Source organism: Papio anubis, chromosome 4 (genome assembly GCF_008728515.1).
Source record: "Papio anubis isolate 15944 chromosome 4, Panubis1.0, whole genome shotgun sequence".
NCBI lineage: Eukaryota > Metazoa > Chordata > Mammalia > Primates > Cercopithecidae > Papio > Papio anubis.
In genome coordinates, this window is record NC_044979.1 from 147,525,537 (window position 1) to 147,543,733 (window position 18,197).

Below are 18,197 nucleotides of genomic sequence, written 5' to 3' on the forward strand. Positions count from 1 at the left end.
GGGTTAAGGGGGTGGGTACCAGCAGAGCAGCCGGCCCGGAACTGGGGAGCAGTGCCTAGGACCTCAGCCGGGTTTCTCATGAGGGCAGGAGGTGGCTGTGCCAGGGCCAGGGTGTGGGACTGGCTGGGCGGCGTCTCAGCCTCCCCACAGCTCCGGACACCTGGACACAGTGAACAATGGTCAGAGGGCCCCGTCGCCCAGATCTGGGCAGACAGGTCTGTCCTGCAATGGGCTTGGTCAGTGTTCAGCCCCCACCAGGAAAATCAGGCCCAGCCGGCCCTGCCGCCTCCTGTGACTGGGCACAGAGGCCATGACACCAGTGCCAGGTGAGGCCTCCATCAGCCAGAGAGCCCCGTGGGCAGGTGGCAGAGTGATCAACCTCCCGACTGCCCCTCCCTGGGGACCAGGCCCTGCTCCTGATGTCCCCAGACCAGCACCCTTGGTCCACGGCGCCCGAGCTGGCGCATCCGGCTCTTCTCGCCCTCTTTCCTGCTCCACGAGCCTACCCGGCGAGACACGGGCCGCACCCTGGCATGAGGTCCTGTGCTGGAGGCTGGGAGGACCATGTGGAGACCAGCCCTCCCCAGACCCCAGGGCAAGGCAAAGTAGGGGGTGCGGTCCCAGGCCCTGCACCACCACAGGGACCTGTGTTCAAACCAGAACGAAGTCAGCAGCAGAAGCCCCGCCCGTCCCCACAAAGGCCCTGCAACCCCCACAGGGAGTGGAAGGGGGTCCGCACCTCCCCGCAGGGCACCTCCTCACAGGGCACCTCCCCTCAGGGCGCCCCCCCTTCATTAAAGCCAGCGGTGGCCAACCAGGGCGGGAGGAGAGAGGGGCCCTCAGCCAAGACCCACTTCCTCTTGGGGAACCATGTTCTCCGGGCAGTGCCATGAGGTCTGCCCGCCTGGCCATGGGACGGGAGTGCGGGTTCTGCTTCGGGGATGTGAAGGCCTTGGCCAGGCCTGACCCTTCACCTCCAGACCCAGGCACATCTCAGCTGCAGGCCGAGGGTCAAGGCCTTGGCCGGGGGGCACATGGGACTACAAGCCGTGGTCTGGCTCTGCCCTCTACCTGCTGGGGACTGCGGCAAGTCCCTGCCTGGGGGGCTGCCACGAGGCTTGGGAATGGTGGTCCAGCCTCTGTGCTGGCTCCGGATACCCACGAGGCAGGCCCCTCACAGGAGGGCTGGCCCTGATGGAGACGGGTGGGGGTAAGGGAGACGCCAGGCCTCAGATTCGGGGTCCCATCCCCACTTGTCCCCCTTCGGGACTGTGTGACACTCTTCAAGGAATTACTTCAGTGACATTTCAGAACCACAGGGAGTGGAAGGGGGTCAGAACCAACCGATCCACCAGCATTCGTGGGGTGCAGAGAGGCTCCAGCCAGGCCCCCCGCAAACTCTCTGTGGGACTTGGGGCCGGTGTCCTCCCTGGGGAGGAGGAAGGGGACTGGCTGCTCCGTGGGACCCTTTCTCACCGAGGCTGTCCCTCAGTGTGCCCAGAATGGGCCAGGCCTGGGCGGGGGCAGGGGAGGGAGGTGGGGGCTGCAGTGCAGGGCTCAGAGAGCCTTGGAACCTGCTGGGGAGACCCTGGAGCCACCCGTAGACACTGGCAGGGCCAGAACCTGCTGAGAGCCAGGGGGGTGAGGGCAGGACCCATCCCAGGGGCTCAGGAATGGGAGGACTCACATGTCCAGGCAGGTGGTCACTGGGTAGGGGAGAGAGGGAAGCCACACAGTTCAGCACGGTGTGCCCGCATTGTGGGTCTCACTGTGTGCACTCAGCAGCCTCACAGGGCAGGCATTACTGCTCCCATTTCCCAGGTGGGGACATGGAGGCTGAGGGGTGCACACTGGGGAACGGCGGGGCTGCAGTTCACACCCAGGAACCCTGAGTGTTCGCTTTACTGAATGATCGGGCACCTCGGGCAGGGATTTGGTAGAAACCTTGGTAGTGCCTGGGTCTGCCTGGATGTGGGGACAAAAGAGGCAGATGTGATGGAGACAGAGCTGGGGTGGGGACAGCAGGGACGAGGACAGAGGCAGGCCGGGTGGGGAGCGTAGGCCAGAAGATGGTGGGCAGGTGATGGAGAGAGAGCTGGGGTGGGGACAGCAAAGGTGGGGCCGGGGCCAGGACCAGGGTAGTGACAGCAGGGGCGGGGACAGGCAGGCCAGGTGGGGAGTGTGGGCCAGAAGATGGGCAGGCAGGCCAGCGCTGACCAAATCCTGCTTTGGCCAGGATTTGATCAGTAAACCCACTTTACAGATGAGAAAACAGAGGCCCAGAGAGGCAAAGACGCCTGCCAAGTTGGCCAAGGCCATAGGCAAGACAAAGGGCCAAGGGCCGAGGACGTCTCTGAGTGACGTGGTCAGAAAGCTGGAGAAGGAAGGGTCAGTGGAGATGGCAGAGGTCTCCTCTCTTTTCAGAGCTTCAGGTTTAAAAAGGCCTGTGAGGCCCAGTACTGGGGAGAGGGGATACAGCCAAGGCTGCCTGACAAGGCAAAGTCATTTCTTCAAGTGTGCAAGAGCACCTGGCTTCAGGGCCAGAGCCCGGGCTCTCGGGACGCCTTCCTAGAGGCAGCAGCTAAACAAGGACGTGCCAGGGTAGGGCGGCTGTGAGAACAATGAGGAAACCACGCTGGACCTGGCCCCCACCATCAGGGCAGGGGGCAGCCTCGACTGAAGGGGCTTCTAAGGGTCAGGGACCCTCAGGAGCCATGAACCAGCTCAGGCTGACACCAAAGACCCTGCACCCACACTCCCCGCTGGCACAGCTGTGGGCCAAGGAGATCCACAGGCCTCCCTGCCCAGTGCCCAGCTGGCCTTGTAAGAAAACCCCACCTTTTCCCACAGAGGATCTGCCTCTGGCGGAAGGCAGAGCTTTGGAGGTCCCTCGATCTGTGTCCCGGGCCCAAGCCCTGAGCCTCCCCAAAGCCAGAGCCCTCCCAGAAGCCTGGCTCTGGTGGCTCCAGCCAGAAAGGTCCTGCTGACATCTAACCACAGTGCTTCCTGCTGTCTGCACAGCCATTCTCACCATCAGCCTGGGGAGGGGCCTGGGGCTGGAAGCAAATCAAGCAGGGGCTGGGGCCTCAGTGTCCCTGCCTGTAGCATGAGCGAGTTGGATAAAGTACTTCTGGGTCCCTCCAGCTCTGTGCACGCCCAGGCACCAAAGTCTTCACCCTTCAAAGCCCCCAGCCATCCTGACTTCATAGTTGTCCGAGATGGTGATCCCGACACTTACAGCCAGAGGGCGACATCCGCACGCGCTGAGCCGTCCGCCTGGGGCTCTGCAGGGCGGGAGGGAGGCGGGGAGGTGGGGGAGGGGGGAGTTGTACCTGTGGCTGCAGCAGGAACGCAGCTGGATGGAAGTTGGGGACCGCCTTCCAGCACCCCTGCCTGGCCAAGGAGAGACCTTAGCCCACAGGGCCACCGCCTCAGCCGGACAGCCCCCCACCGCAACCCCCGTGCCCCGAGCATGGACAGGGCACGGCTCTAGGCTCTGGAGCTCCCGCAGAGGGAGGACCAGCAGCAAACACAAGACAGGTGGACAGGAAGTCGCACACGCACTGAAGACGGTGATGGGACAGCGGGGATGGTCTCTCCAGGGGTGACACCTGAGGCTGCAGGACAGCAGCGTTGGTTGGTTCAGAAGGTCCCAGCCTGGGGAGCAGGCGGGCTCCGGGAGGGCCCAGCCAGGGTGTGCACGCTGTGGCTCTGGGCCCAGGCCCAGGCGGGCACTGATGGGGAGGTCAGGCAGGGCGGGCCTGAGAGCTGGGCACGACTTCCTGAGCTTGCTCCCCACCTGAAAGGCTCCCTGGAGGGACAGCGTCGGTGGAGGGGTTGGGGAGAGCAGGCAGGGTGTTCCAGGGATGGATGGGCCTCAGCCTGGGCCCTGCACGGACCCCTCGAGGATGCTGGACATGTGGATGTGCCCCTCGTTCCCATCTCTAAAAGGGGAACAGGCCGGACACGGTGGTTCATGCCTGAAATCCCAGCACTGTGGGAGGCTGAGGTGGGCAGATCACCTGAGGTCAGGAGTTCAAGACCAGCCTGGCCAACATGGCAAAACCCCATCTCTACTAAAAATACAAAAATTAGCGAGGTATGGTGGTGCGCGCCTGTAATCCCAGCTACTCGGGAAGCTGAGGCAGGAGAATCACTTGAACCCGGGAGGTGGAGGTTGCAGTGAGCAGAGATCATGCCACTGCACTCCAGCCTGGCGACAGAGTGAGACTCCGTCTCAAAAAAGAAATAAATTAAAAATAAAAGGAGAACAGTGGCTCCAGTCATTCCAGGCTTGACCCCTTGAGCCCTGTTGCCCAGGGCTGTGGGAGGGTAGGAGACGAAGGACAAGGAGCATGTGGATCTGTTGCGGGCACGGAGCAGGACTTGGTAATGCTGGCCCTGGTGGCATGAGCCCAAGCGTAACCAGAACAGGACAAGAGGTAGGACTGAGGGCCCACATCCCTCTCCCAGGAGCTGGGGTGGGTGAGTTTTTTCCACCGGGGCCTCTGCATGGGGGTGACAGGGACCCTCAGGGCCCCCAACCCCTTGCCAGACTCCGAAGGGTCCGGGGACTGTGCTGTCACTCTTCGAGTCCTGCCTTGACACACAAAGACTAGAAATATTTCCTTTTTTTTTTTTTTTTTGAGACAGAGTCTCCCTCTGTCCCCAGGCTGGAGTGCAGTGGTGTGATCTCAGCTCACTGCAGCCTCCGCCTCCTGAGTTCAAGCGATTCTCCTGCCTCAGACTCTTGAGTAGCTGGAATTACAGGTGCGCACCACCACACCTGACTAATTTTTGTGTATTTAGTAGAGACAGGGTTTCACCATGTTGGCCAGGCTAGTGTCCAACTCCTGACCTCAAGTGATCCGCCCACCTTGGCCTGCCAAAGTGTTGAGATGACAGGCGTGAGGTACTGCGCCCGGTCCAGAAAACTTGAATGTTTTCAACACACCTCTTGGGGCACGGATTTATTTTTTCAATTCAGATGAAGTTCACATAACATCAGTTTACCCAGGTTTAAGTGAACAATTCGGTGGCAGTAAGTCCATCCGCAGTGCTGTGTGCTACCGCCTCTACCTCATTTCGGGACCCCGTCACCCCCCAAGAGAAACCCTGTACCATTAGCTCTCCACTTCTCCTCCTGCAGCCCACCCCTTCTTGGCCTGCCGCAGACCTCTCCCACCTGTCCCTGCCGGGTGGCAACTGCCTGGCCATCTGGCACAGGCAGGTGAGGGCGCCAGGCGGTCAGCAGTTTCCTGGGAGCCAGCTGCCACCCAGCAAACAGACAGGAGGATAGAGTGTCAGCCGTGGGAGGGGACAGGAGGAGACAGGCCTGCAGCCTGGGGCCCAGCTGGGCCACTGGGGACATGAGGCACTGGCCGCCCCGCCCCAGCCTGGCACAGCCCTTCAGATCCCGGCCTTGCCCCACCCACAGTGGGGCCACCAGTGGGGGCCACGTGGCCATGAGAATGACCAGCTAGGCTTCCCTGGAGGCTGGGCCTCCCCAGACTGGGCCAGGTGCTTCCTGCCAGCAAAGGTAGAGCCGGGCACTGTGACCGCAGACCAGAGGGAGAGGAGGAGGCTGGACTGGGCTGTGAGTGTGGGAGAGGGTGAACTCAGGACCCCAGCAGGTTTGTAGGAGACGGAAGAACAGGCACCTGCGGCTGCCGAGAACCCCAGCAAAGCCGGGCTCCCAGGCGGGCGGGCAGGTGCCGGGGAACCAGTGAGGGCCGCTCCTCCCATGGGGCTGGTTGCACACCTTCTGCCGGGGCAGGCAGTGCTGGTCTGCGCCTGCTCCCCAGACCTCCCGGGCAGGCAGGGCGGCAGGGGTTCCCCTCTTCCACCCCACTGGAAGACAGTCTTTGTCTCCTAAGAAGCAGGCTCCCTGCAAACCTGCGACTTGGAGGTGGAAGCTGGTTTTACAAGGGGGAACCGAGGTGGGGCCCTCAGGTCACAGGTGGCTGATGGGGTGAGCCTGGGTGGCTGAGCTTGGAGCAGGGAGGGAGCCGGGCCTGGCGCTGGTGTCCCTGTGCGGGGCGCGGCCTGGCGGGTGGTTCAGCCTCTCACTGTCTCCTCCCTCCCCGGCTGCTTCCTGCTGCCGGGAACCAGCACCTTTGCCCTCACTCCTCCCGGTGTGTGTCCTTCCTCCCTCTGCAGATGAGTAATGTCTCAGGGATCCTGGAGACAGCCGGTGTCCCCCTGGTGTCAGCGACCTGGCTGCAGCCCAACCCCCCGCCGGCTGTGCCAGCTGGGCCGCAGATGGACCACACGGGGAACGGCTCCCAGGGGGCCCCCTGGCTCTTCCTCACCTCCACGCTGGCCCGAGGTGTCTCAGGGATCTTCGTGTGGACTGCCCTGGTGCTCACCTGCCACCAGGTAAGCCCTCCCGCCCCCAAGCCTCCTTCAGGACCCCGGTCTCCACGGGACGTGGCCGTGGCTCAGCCCGGCCCTGCTGGGTGCTGCTGCTACAGATGCTGTCAGAAGTGGGATTGGCCAGGGCACGGGGGAGGGGATGAGCTTCCCCAGGACGTGGCGTGTGGGAGCTGGGCCTGAAAATAGGGAGGTCTCTGCCAGGCTGAGGGCAGAGCACCCACCAGGCATCCCTGGCTATTTCACAGGCTCCTCACCCGGCTCCCTGAGGTCAGCAGTGTGGTCCCATTTCACAGACAAGAAGACTGAGTCTCAGAGAGACCAGAGGCCTTTCCCAAGCTCACGTAGTTGAAAAGGGGAAGGGGCCTTCTCCCTCCAGAGGTGTGGCACCCTGGAGAAGGCTGGTGGGGGGTTGGCAGGGGGTTGGACTTTACTCTGTAGGGAGCTGGGGAGCAAAGGTCACAGCTTGGCTGGAGGCACTGGAACTCCTGTGTGGGAGACGGGCGAGAAGCAACTTCCTCAAGCCCCAAGCCACATACACAGCCCCCGACCCGCAGCAGTCCCCAGGTGGGAATAGAACAGCCCCCAGGTAGAGAAGTGGCCAGGCGCGGTGGCAAGGAAGGGCCAGGCAAGGGCAAGGAGGAAGTGGTGCCCGAGGGTAGGGGGTGGGCAGAGAGGGCAGAGGGTCAGGGACAGGACCCACCTGAGAGCCTCAGATACACAGAGAGGCCAGGGCAGTGTGTGCAGGGGTGGGGTGGGAAGGCGTGTACAGGCCAGCGAGGGTCACACAGCTGCAGGGGTTTGTCCAGAGCCCTTGACCCCAGTGTGGGGAGGCAGCTTTCACGGGGTGCTGGGAGCCCAGGAAGGCTGTGGAGGGCTGGGCTGAGAGCAGAGCTGCTCCCCGGGTGCACAGGGCACTGGTGTAGGGAATGGATCTGTAGGTGAGCCAGGGCAGGGGGCCATCAGGAGACTGGCAGGCAGGGACCCCGATGGCCACAAGCCTCTGAGGCAGCATCTCCGTGATAGCTGATTAGCTGCTTATTTGCTGGGCATGGAGGCCTGCACCAGTAGTCCCAGCTACTAGGGAGGCTGAGGTGGGAGGATCGCTTGAGCCCAGTTCAAGGCTGCAGTGAGCTGTGACCAGATAACCAGAACCAAAGGTAGACGTGTATGAGTGTGGGCCTGGAGGGTGCAGAGCCGCAGAGGTGGTGCCGAGGCAGGCCCTTCCTGTAAGGCCATCAGAGAGGGCTTCCTGGAGGAGGCTGTCTTTGCACTGTAATCCTGGGAACCGGCTGTGTGTGTGCGGCTATAGTGTGGCTTCAGCTTCATGGGGCCTCGCAGTCAAGACAGGGCTCATGGAAACCCCCTCGAGCTGGAGTTCAGGCCCTGTCCCACCCCTGAGCCCACCTCCAGAGCCACCCTCGAGTGAGGAGTCCCAGGCAGGACACAGAGTGGCTGGATCCCCCTTGCTTTATACATGGGAGGACCAGGGCCGGAGAGGACAGTGGCTTGTCAAGGTCACCCAGCCAGGCAGCGCCAGCCCCGGGAGAGGTCTCCTGATGGCTGGTCATGCCGTCCCTCCCAGGCACCAGCGGGGAGTGTGTGACTGATAAGAGTCCGTTCCTGCCGCCAACCTCCCCCAACTCCCTGAGCTGCACCCCAAGCAGCCAGGTGCATGTCGCTTCTGCTTGCCCGCCGCCGCTCACGCATCTCCTCCAGAAAGCCTTCCACACGGGCCCCCGTGCACCCAGCTCCCAGGCTCGGCTGACCCTGTCTGAAAGGGTCCTCAGACAGGAGGACCCTTTGTTGTGTCCTCACAGAAAACTTGGAAAATTGGTCGGGCACAGTGGCTCACACCTGTAACCCCAGCATTGTGGGAGGCCAAGGCGGGTAGATCACCTGAGGTCAGGAGTTTGAGACCAGCCTGGCCAACATGGGGAAACCCCGTCCCTACTAAAAATACAAAAATGGGCCGGGCGCGGTGGCTCAAGCCTGTAATCCCAGTACTTTGGGAGGCCGAGACGGGTGGATCACGAGGTCAGGAGATCGAGACCATCCTGGCTAACACGGTGAAACCCCGTCTCTACTAAGAAATACAAAAAACTAGCCGGGCGAGGTGGCGGGCGCCTGTAGTCCCAGCTACTCGGGAGGCTGAGGCGGGAGAATGAAGCGTGAACCCGGGGCGGAGCAGTGAGCTGAGATCCGGCCCTGCACTCCAGCCTGGGGCGACAAGCCCGAGACTCCGTCTCAAAAAAAAAAAAAAAAAAGAGCCAGGCATGATGGTGCGTGCCTGTAATCCCAGTTACTCGGGAGGCTAAGGCAGGAGAATCACTTGAACCCAGGAGGCCCGGGAGGTTGCAGTGAGCTGAGATTGCACCACTGCACTGCAACCTGGGCGTGCAGAACTCTGTCTCAATAAAAAATAATAATAATAATTAAAAAATAAATAAATAAATAAATAAATAAATAAATAAATACAGGGAAAATCTAGAAAGTTTAAAGGCAAACATTATAATCACCCATATTTTTTCCCAGGCTTTCCTTTTTTTTTTTTTTTTTTAGACGGAGTCTCGCTCTGTCGCCCAGGCTGGAGTGCAGTGACCGGATCTCAGCTCATTGCGAGCTCCGCCTCCTGGGTTCACGCCATTCTCCTGCCTCAGCCTCCCGAGTAGCTGGGACTACAGGCGCCTGCCACCACGCCCAGCTAATTTTCTGTATTTTTTAGTAGAGACGGGGTTTCACTGGGTTAGCCAGGATGGTCTCGATCTCCTGACCTCGTGATCCACCTGTCTCGGCCTCCCAAAGTGCTGGGATTGGCTTTCATTTTTTTTTAGGCAAGATCTCACTCTGTGGCCCAGGCTGGGATGCAGCGGCATAATCATTGCTCACTGCAGCCTCTGCCTCACGCATTTAAGCCGTCCTCCCACCTCAGCCTCCCAAATAGCTGGGACTACAGGCACCCGCCACCACACCTGGCTAATTTTTGTATTTTTTAGCAGAGATGGGGTTTGCCCTGTTGGTCAGGCTGGTCTCGAACTCCTGAGCTCAGGCACTCCGCCCGCCTCGGCCTCCCAAAGTGCTAAGATTACAGGGGTGGGCCACTGTGCCCGGCCCCTAGGGAGGGACAAATTCTTAGGAATCAAAGGGTGCACGTCCTTTGGATGCCCCCACAGCAAAAGCCAACCTGCCTTCTGAGAGTCTGCCCAGCCCAGGACCAGGACATGTCCCCTCCCCGTTCCCCGGGTTGGACACTTAACTGGGCTCCAGAAATGCCTGCTGAATGAAGGAATGAGTGAGAGTTCCCTTTCCCAGGCTAGGAACAAACAGGACCCTCACTCATGCCCAAGGAAGTCATTCAGAAAAAAAAAAAAGATCTATTGTACAACATGGTGACTACTATAAATAACAATGTATTCTATGCTTGAAAATTGCTAAAAGAGTACATTTTACATGTCCTCCCTGCAAAGAAATGCTAAGTATGGGAGATAATGGAGATGTTAATGGGTTTGACTCAGCCATTCCCCACGAACACACATATCAGACATCGCACTGCACACTGTAAATGCATACAAATTTGATTTGCCAATTTAAAAAATAAATTTTAGGCCAGGTGTAGTGGCTCATGCCTGTATTGCCAGCACTTTGGGAGACGGAGGCAGGAGGATCGCTTGAGCCTAGGACTTTGAGACCAGCCTGGGCAACACAGTGAGACCCCCGTCTGTACGAAAAATACAAAAATTAGCCAGGCAAGGTGGTGCACACCTGTAGTCCCAGCTGCTCAGCAGGCTGAGGTAGGAGGATCACTAGAGCCTGGGAGTTTCAAGGCTGCAGTGAGCCATGATTGTGCCACTGCACTCCAGCCTGGGCAACTGAGCGAGACTATGTTTCTCAAAAAAATATTATTTTTTTTTTTTGAGACAGGGTCTCGCTCTGTTGCCCAGGCTGGAGTTCAGTGGCGCAATCTTAGTTCACCGAAACCTCCACCTCCCAGGCTCAAGTGATTCTCCTGCCTCAGCCTCTTGAGTAGCTGGGATTACAGGCGCACGCCACCACACCTGGCTAATTTTTGTATATTTAGTAGAGACGGGGTTTCACCATGTTGGCCAGGCCGGTCTTGAACTCCTGACCTCAAATGATCCACCCACCTTGGCCTCCCAAACTGCTGGGATTACAGGTGTGAGTCACCACGCCCAGCCATAAAAAGTAAATTCTTAAAATGTGTATTATTTTTAGTTGTAATCAGAAATATGTATTTAATGTATACTTACACATTCATACTTATATGAACTTTTATAGTAAATAAGTATAAAAGTATGCATCTGATTACAATAGGCAAATAATTTATTTTCTCTAATTGTAATAAGGATGCCCATTGTAGAAAACTAGAAAATGCAAACATAGAAGGTGCCTGGTGGCCCACGCCCACCCCACCTCCTTCCCGGCTCACCTGGGCTGGTGCAGGGTACCGGGCAGGCCCGGCTCTCACCCGAACCCTCCTGCGCCCAGATCTACCTGCACCTACGCTCCTACACAGTGCCACAGGAACAGCGTTATATCATCCGCCTGCTCCTCATCGTGCCCATCTATGCCTTCGACTCCTGGCTCAGCCTCCTCCTCCTGGGAGACCACCAGTACTACGTCTACTTTGACTCTGTGCGGGACTGCTATGAAGGTGGGCGCTGGGTGGCATCCGTCGGGGGAGCGGAGGGAGAGACTCCCCGGGGCCTGCATGCATGGACACACTTCCGTGGCCAGCCCCCAGGGCACCCCACTCTCCCTGCCCCTGTTGGAGGGGCTGCCAGGACAGCTGGGGTTAGTGGCGCTGGCAGGCCTGGAACCCATGACCCACAGCCTCCGTGCAAGGGGCTCGGTGGACCTGCCCTGGCCTGGGGTGAAAGCAGGGCCCCTGAAGGAGCACCCTGACCCTCTCAGGCTGCCCCGCTGGGGATGGGGCCCATCAGGAGCCTCTTGATGTGTGACCTGCCAGGCCTGGCCCCTCCCGAGCCTCCTCCTGTCCTGGTGAGATGGGCGCCACGGGGTCCCGGTGCGGCTCAGGACTCACGGCCGGTCCCCCTGTGCACTCCCGGCAGCCTTTGTCATTTACAGCTTCCTGAGCCTGTGTTTCCAGTACCTGGGAGGCGAGGGTGCCATCATGGCTGAGATTCGTGGAAAGCCCATCAAGTAAGCGTCTCACCCCAGAGCCCACACACCCCACACACCTGGGACTGGGCGCCTGGGCGGCACTGGGGCTGCATTCTCCCGCACCGGCTCAGGGATGTCCCCCGCAGGTCCAGCTGCTTCTACGGCACCTGCTGCCTCCGGGGCATGACCTACTCCATCGGGTTCCTGCGCTTCTGCAAGCAGGTGAGGGGATCCGTCCAGCCCTGCCCGCCCTCCTCCCACCTGGCCAGCCCAGCGCCACCCTACCCAGTGTCAGGGGGCTGCTCACTGCTGGCTGCCCCAACCCCCATTCCTGGGCCCCTGGGGGACCTGGCCCCAGGCCCACCGGGTGCCATCGCCCCCAGGCCACTCTGCAGTTCTGCCTGGTGAAGCCCGTCATGGCCGTCACCACCATCATCCTCCAGGCATTTGGCAAATACCACGACGGGGACTTCAAGTAAGGCGGGAGCCGCGGGGACACCTGGCATGAGGTGGGCACTGGGTCTCCCGGGGCACAGGAGTGGGGCCCAGCGAGGCGGGCTTGGCGTCCAGCTGGGCTCAAGTAAGGTGGGAGCTTCAGGGGTGCCTGGCATGAGGTGGGCACTGGGCCAGGGCCCGGCAATGGGGCCCAACGAGGCGGGCTTGGCGTCCAGCTGGGCTAGGGACCCCACCCAAGACAGGTACCCACTTCCTCTCCACAAGGACCTCAGTGCCTGCCAAGGCCAGGGGCCTGGACCTCCCCTCACAGGACATGGCCGGGGTGAGTCTGGCGTCTGTGCCAGCGTCTGTGCTGAGGACCTCAGGGCTTCTGGCCAGGCAGTGATGGCCCCAGCCCCCGCCCAGCCTTGAGCACTCTTGGTATTAAAGACACCTGGGCCAACGGGGCCAAGGTCCACCCCGACCTGTTGTCTGAGCAGATAGCCAGCCACCCAGCACAGGAAGGACCCCTGCCAAGGTCCACATGCATGCTCACCAACACCACACACATGCTCACACACGGACACATGTGCTTTCACCTGTGCACACACATCACACAGGTGCATCACATGTTCACACATGCACACAGCATGTGCGCAAACCATGCACACACCACAACCACACACATATGTACACTCACATGCACGCAATGTGTGCACATACACAATGCACCCCAACCATGTGCACACGACATCTGTGCACACACACATATGTGCACACACTCACACAGGAATGACACCTGTGTGTCCACCACATAGAGGACCTTCAGGCAGTGGCCAGGTGGACAGGGTTGGGAGGCAGCGTTCCGGCAGAGGCAGCCTGGATGCTGCCTGCACAGAGGATGGGATCCTGGGACAAGGAGGAGCAGGGCCAGTAGGGAGAATGGCCGCGTGTCCCTGCCCTACCCCTGCATAGGCCCCCCAGCCACCCCCAGCTCCCCACACTCTCCTGCAGGCCCTGAAGTGAGGATCAGATCGGGGCCAGGATCCCTGCAGGGCCCATGCTCCCAAGCTCAGGGTGGGAGCCAGGCCGAGGGTGCGGTGGCGGCGGCGGCTCTAGGGTGGGGAGGGTGGCGGGGTTGTGGGGCTGCCCTGACCACAGCTCCCGTCTGTCCCAGTGTCCGCAGCGGCTACCTCTATGTGACCCTCATCTACAATGCCTCTGTCAGCCTCGCCCTCTACGCCCTGTTCCTCTTCTACTTCACCACCAGGGAGCTCCTGCGGCCCTTCCAGCCTGTCCTCAAGTTCCTCACCATCAAAGCCGTCATCTTCCTGTCGTTCTGGCAAGGTGTGTGGGGCAGGGATGCTGCCGAGGCGGGGGCTGCAGTCCAGAGAGCCTGGGGTCACCTCACGCCCCCTTCCCCAGCTCCCCCGAGCTTCAGTTTCCCCAGTGGCAGCACAGGTCAGCTGGAAGCCAGGGTAGAGCCTGCGGGCACGGGGGAGTGGGGAGGTCCTGCCAGCAGGTCTGGGCCCACAGTCAGTGGGGAGAGGTCGCACAGAGGCCACACTGGCATTTCCTGAGTCCCGGTCCCTGCCAGGCCAGGGAACTCACAGCCCACCTTGGCAGAGGAGGATGGCCACCAGACAGGGAAGAGCTGGGGACAGGCCCAAGGTTTGGGGCTAGAGCGGCAGGGCGGGCCCAGGAGAGCTCCTGAGCACCTGTTGTGCTGAGACCCCCGACTTTGGAGGCACCTTGCCCCCCCAAACCTCAGTCTCCTGGGGTGGGACGAGACCACACGGACAGGGTCACGGCACCTGTCAGAGGAGCCGCTGCGAGGTTCAGGACCCCCGACTTTGGAGGCGCCTTGCCCCCCGAACCTCAGTCTCCTGGGGTGGGACGAGACCACATGGACAGGGTCACGGCGCCTGTCAGAGGAACCACTGCGGGGTCCGGGGCCTCTTCCTCCCCTGCAGACCCCATCCGGGGCTGGGGCTGAGCAGCCGTGGCATCCGCAGGGCTGCTGCTGGCCGTCTTGGAGCGGTGCGGGGTCATCCCAGAGGTGGAGACCAGCGGTGGGAACAGGCTGGGGGCCGGCACACTGGCCGCTGGCTACCAGAACTTTATCATCTGCGTGGAGATGCTGTTTGCCTCCGTGGCCCTGCGCTATGCCTTCCCCTGCCAGGTGTACGCAGAGAAGAAGGAGAACTCACCAGGTACGCTCTGCCTTCCAGCCAGGGCGCACAGCCCTGCCCTGGGCACCGGGTCTGTGTCCGTGCCACTCTCAAGGCCCAGGAATGCCAGCTCGCTGGGCAGGGAGACAGCCAAAGGGCATCCGGCTCCGGACAGGGACCTGGGCTGTGTGGGGTCCAGATGGGCCCAGACCCCGATGGTGATGGGGGATGGGTGTCCCCTGCCAGGCACGCCCCCCATTAGGGCGGGGACAGCCTGTGGCCTGCCTGGCTTCTCATCAGTCATTGTGGAGATACCAGGGTGCCCACCCCAGGCCAGCCAAAGGCGTACTCCGCTGCTTGGAGCCCCTCGGAAACTCTAGGGGACGTGGTCCTTGGCAGGGGTCTGGCCAGGAATAGGCCTGGTGCTGGGTGGAGCAAGCTGGGCTGGGGTCCAGGGGTCTGGGGTCACCCTCCGCTGGCTGAGGCCAGACCTGGACATGCAGGAGCCACAGCCCTGGGCATCCTGGGAGGCGGGGCTGAGGGGGCTTGTCCGGCGGGGGCTGGAGCACAGTGGGGAATGGTGGGGCTCATACGCTGCCCTCCTCCAGCACCCCCGGCACCCATGCAGAGCATCTCCAGTGGCCTCAGGGAGACAGTGAGCCCCCAGGACATTGTACAGGACGCCATCCACAACTTCTCCCCCACCTACCAGCACTACACGCAGCAGGCCACGCAGGAGGTGCCCAGGCCGGGCACCCACCCCGGCGGCAGCTCTGGCAGGGGCAGGAAGAGCCGGAGCCTGGAGAAGCGGATGCTCATCCCCTCGGAGGACCTGTAGGGGGACCTTGGCCGCTGGTGCTTTAGGGACCCAGGTTGCCCACGCCTCTGGGGAAGAACAGGGCCCCCCACCCATCAACCCTGCAAAAGGTGGGGGCCTCTCCTGAGAGCCCTCCTGCGAGGCCCTCGGAGCCCATTTCCCATCCTCCCTCCAGCCCGGGGGTCAGGGCACCTGATGGCCCTGCCAGGCACCCAGGTGGGCCCGCCGCCCAAGGAGAGGGCACCTGAGCCAATCAGAAGAGCCTGGGGACCCCGGGATCACCTGGCCATCAGCCCCAGGGGCCACCGTGGGGCAGGGAGTCAGCATGGCTGCCGGGCCTAGGCTGTACGGGCCCCACGGGAGCTATGAGTGGGCCAGACTCCCTGACTCAGGAGACAGACAGCGCACGGATCCCAGGCTGGGCAGCTGGAGGGAGGGGCGCCGGGGTGCTGGGCAGCCGGGCCCTGACACAGTCAGCAGCTCCGGGTGCCGCAGACCGGTGAGGTCCACACAAGCTGGCCAGGGCTGGGCCTCCTCGGAGCCTGCTGTGGCCATCGTGGGCAAGTGGAGAAGGGCCCACATGTCTTCACACACCAGCCACAGGGGAGCCCTGGCCAGGCGCCCACCCAGGGGAGCGTGTGCCTGGAATGGGTCGTGGAACCACCGGGTGCCCATGAGGCTGGCCAGCACCGCGGGGCTGTGGGAAGTGCTCTTATTTATATTTAAACACCTTGGATTTTCTTTTCTTTTTTTTTTTTTTGAGACGGAGTCTTGCTCTGTGGCCCAGGCTGGAGTGCAGTGGCGCGATCTCGGCTCATTGCAAGCTCCGCCTCCCGGGTTCATGCCATTCTCCTGCCTCAGCCTCCCAAGTAGCTGGGACTACAGGCGCCCGCCGCCACACCCGGCTAATTTTTTGCATTTTTAGTAGAGACGGGGTTTCACCATGTTAGCCAGGATGGTCTTGATTTCCTGACCTCGTGATTCGCCCGCCTCGGCCTCCCCAAGTGCTGGGATGACAGGCGTGAGCCACCTCGCCTGGCCTAAACACCTTGGATTTTCTACTGCGTCTTGGCTTCTGTTCCCGCAGAGCCTGAGCCTGAGGAGCAGGATGTGGTGGGGGTCACAGAGTCTGCATGCGGGAAAGGGGTCCCACCTGACTGGGGTGGGCAGACTCGTGGCCCAGGGCAGTGCAGGGCAGAGGCTGGGCTGTGAGATCACAGCTGCCGCCTTTCTGCTGGGAGCCTCTGCTTCCTCCAGAATGGGCCTTGTGCCAGCCCCACTCATGGCGAGGGGACAAGGCCGTGAGAGCAGGGCCCTGAGTACCTGGGGGGGCACTCCCAGGGGGCACAGAGGGGGCTCCCGCCTGGGCACCTGCCTCCTCCCCTTCTCTTCTTCCTCCACGTGCCAGGTGGGGCCCTGGGTTTGAGGAGCCGAGCTTCAGACACGTGCCCTGCCCTCAGGAAGCTGGAGGCGCCTAAGAGGCCTTGGAAATCCTGGCGGCGAGAACAACAGCCGCCGAGGAACTAAGGGGGCTTCTGGAAGGACACACAGCTGGCCCAGGGCGAGGGGTGTCACTGCAGGGCACCCTCCAGGCCCAGGGCCCCTCAGGGGACAGTGCAGTGACCTGGCCTGCAGGTGGCAGTCAGTTCTGTGTATCTGGGGCCCACAGCACAGGTTGGGTGGGGGCTGGGGCAGGGGCAGCAGAAGTGGGCAAGGCCTGGGGGGCTCAGGCACTGGGCATGGAGAGCAGACAGGAAGGCCCAGTGGGTACCACCTGGGGACCGCGGCTCCCACCTGTGCTGCCCCCACCCATGGCTACGGCCACCGGGAACAGCAGGACCTGGAGTCTCTGAGGGACTCAGCAAGGCGGGCACGGACCAGTGGGGTCCAGGCAACAGAGGGCCAGCTCCCAGCCTCTTGCTTCCTGGGCTGGGGACATGGGGATCCAAGGCCAGTGGGTCTGCAGGGCCCGGCCAGGCTGCCTGATAGGCCAAGCTCCTCCCTGCGTGGCTGCAAAGATGCCCACCTGCCTTATTGGACCCCCACAGGGAGAGACCCACCAGGCAGCCCCCGTGTCTCACTCTGTCAGCAGGTGGGGGCGTGGTGCTCCCCGGGGACCTGCTGCCAAGGGCCAGTTTCTGGAGGCTGGGGGGCACTGGCCAGACGCTAGACTTGCTCTCCCCTTGCCCTGGGGAAGGCCACCCCATTAGAGATCGAGTTGCTGAAATCTGTGTTTGGAGGGTGCGTGGCCGAGGGCTCCCCTTCTGGAGACCCAGACACCACGTGGGCTCCCGGCGGCAGAGGCTGAGGTGCTGGGGGCTGAGCTCCTATGTCAGCAGCCCCTCAGGCCTGCGGTTTAGGACAGGGGAGAAGTCAGTTTCCGCCAAATGCCCACTTGGACCAGCCAAGGACTGTGCCAGGAAACTGACACGCTCAGCGCTCACGCCAGCTGGGACGGCGACTGAGCCCAGAGAGATGGAGCAAGTTGCCTGGGGTCACAGAGCAGGGACTCGGACACCAGGAACTGGCTCCACAGAGGCCCTCTCTCCACCCTCCCTCCTGAGCCTCACAGATGCCTCTGCCCTCGGGTGAGGCTGGCGTCACGGAGCAGGGACTGGGACACCAGGAGCCGGCTCCACAGAGGCCCTCTCTCTCCCCGCTGCCTCCTGAGCCTCACAGACGCCTCTGCCCGCAGGTGAGGCTGGGGTCACAGAGCAGGGACTCGGACACCAGGAGCCGGTTCCACGGAGGCCCTCTCTCCCCGCTGCCTCCTGAGCCTCACAGACGCCTCTGCCCGTGGGTGAGGCTGCTCTGCTTCTTTCCAACACGACTCAAAGGAAAGCCCCAAGGGCTGAGCCCGCTTGGCGTGGACGGAGGCAGTGTGGGGCGGTCCAGGCCAGGGCTCAACCCGCCTCGAGAGGGAGCGTGGGCTCATGAGAGGGGGAAGGACGGAGACCAGCGTGGTTCCAGTGTCATCATCGCTGCAGAAAAAGGGGTTTCCCGGTGACAGGCCCCGACAGAGGAGTGGGCCTCGAGGCAGGCAGGAGCCACGTGTCTTGGCCCAGTGCCCCCACCAACCTCTCTAACCTCTCCTGCCTCAGTGTCCTCGTCTGGGAGATGGTCCAGCTGAAAATCCCCAGCATCCACAAGAAAGGGTAGAAGCCCTGGGGGCCCTGGCCTGGCCCGGGTGCAGGCTGCACGGCTGGGCGGGGTGGCGTCTCCTCTCACAGCTTCCCTGTCTGTCCGTGGCCTCCAGGAGC

General features: G+C 61.9%; 1 protein-coding gene across 4 annotated transcripts; it reads left to right on the top strand.

Annotated features, from left to right (window-relative positions):
- Positions 1 to 4,849: 4,849 nt before the first annotated feature.
- TMEM184A (transmembrane protein 184A) lies at positions 4,850 to 15,679 on the top strand. 4 transcript variants are annotated; one of them, XM_009202489.4, is made up of 9 exons: positions 4,850 to 5,596; positions 6,160 to 6,378; positions 10,879 to 11,044; positions 11,463 to 11,553; positions 11,661 to 11,736; positions 11,898 to 11,989; positions 13,127 to 13,296; positions 13,965 to 14,162; positions 14,729 to 15,679. In XM_009202489.4, exons 2-9 carry the CDS (start codon positions 6,160 to 6,162, stop codon positions 14,956 to 14,958), a joined length of 1,242 nt encoding a protein of 413 aa, XP_009200753.1. In that variant the 5' UTR covers positions 4,850 to 5,596; the 3' UTR covers positions 14,959 to 15,679. The 4 variants fall into 4 exon arrangements, with proteins under 4 accessions (XP_009200753.1, XP_003895699.1, XP_009200755.1 ...); XM_003895650.5 differs by having other exon boundaries at positions 4,850 to 5,539; XM_009202491.3 differs by having other exon boundaries at positions 5,557 to 5,633.
- Positions 15,680 to 18,197: the final 2,518 nt, after the last annotated feature.

Coding starts and splice junctions, on each gene's coding strand:
- TMEM184A (XM_009202489.4), top strand. CDS start 6,160: ATGAGTAATGTCTCAGGGATCCTGGAGACAGCCGGTGTCCCCCTGGTG. Junction 11,045..11,462: donor TGTGCGGGACTGCTATGAAG/GTGGGCGCTGGG, acceptor CACTCCCGGCAG/CCTTTGTCATTTACAGCTTC. Junction 14,163..14,728: donor GAAGAAGGAGAACTCACCAG/GTACGCTCTGCC, acceptor GCCCTCCTCCAG/CACCCCCGGCACCCATGCAG.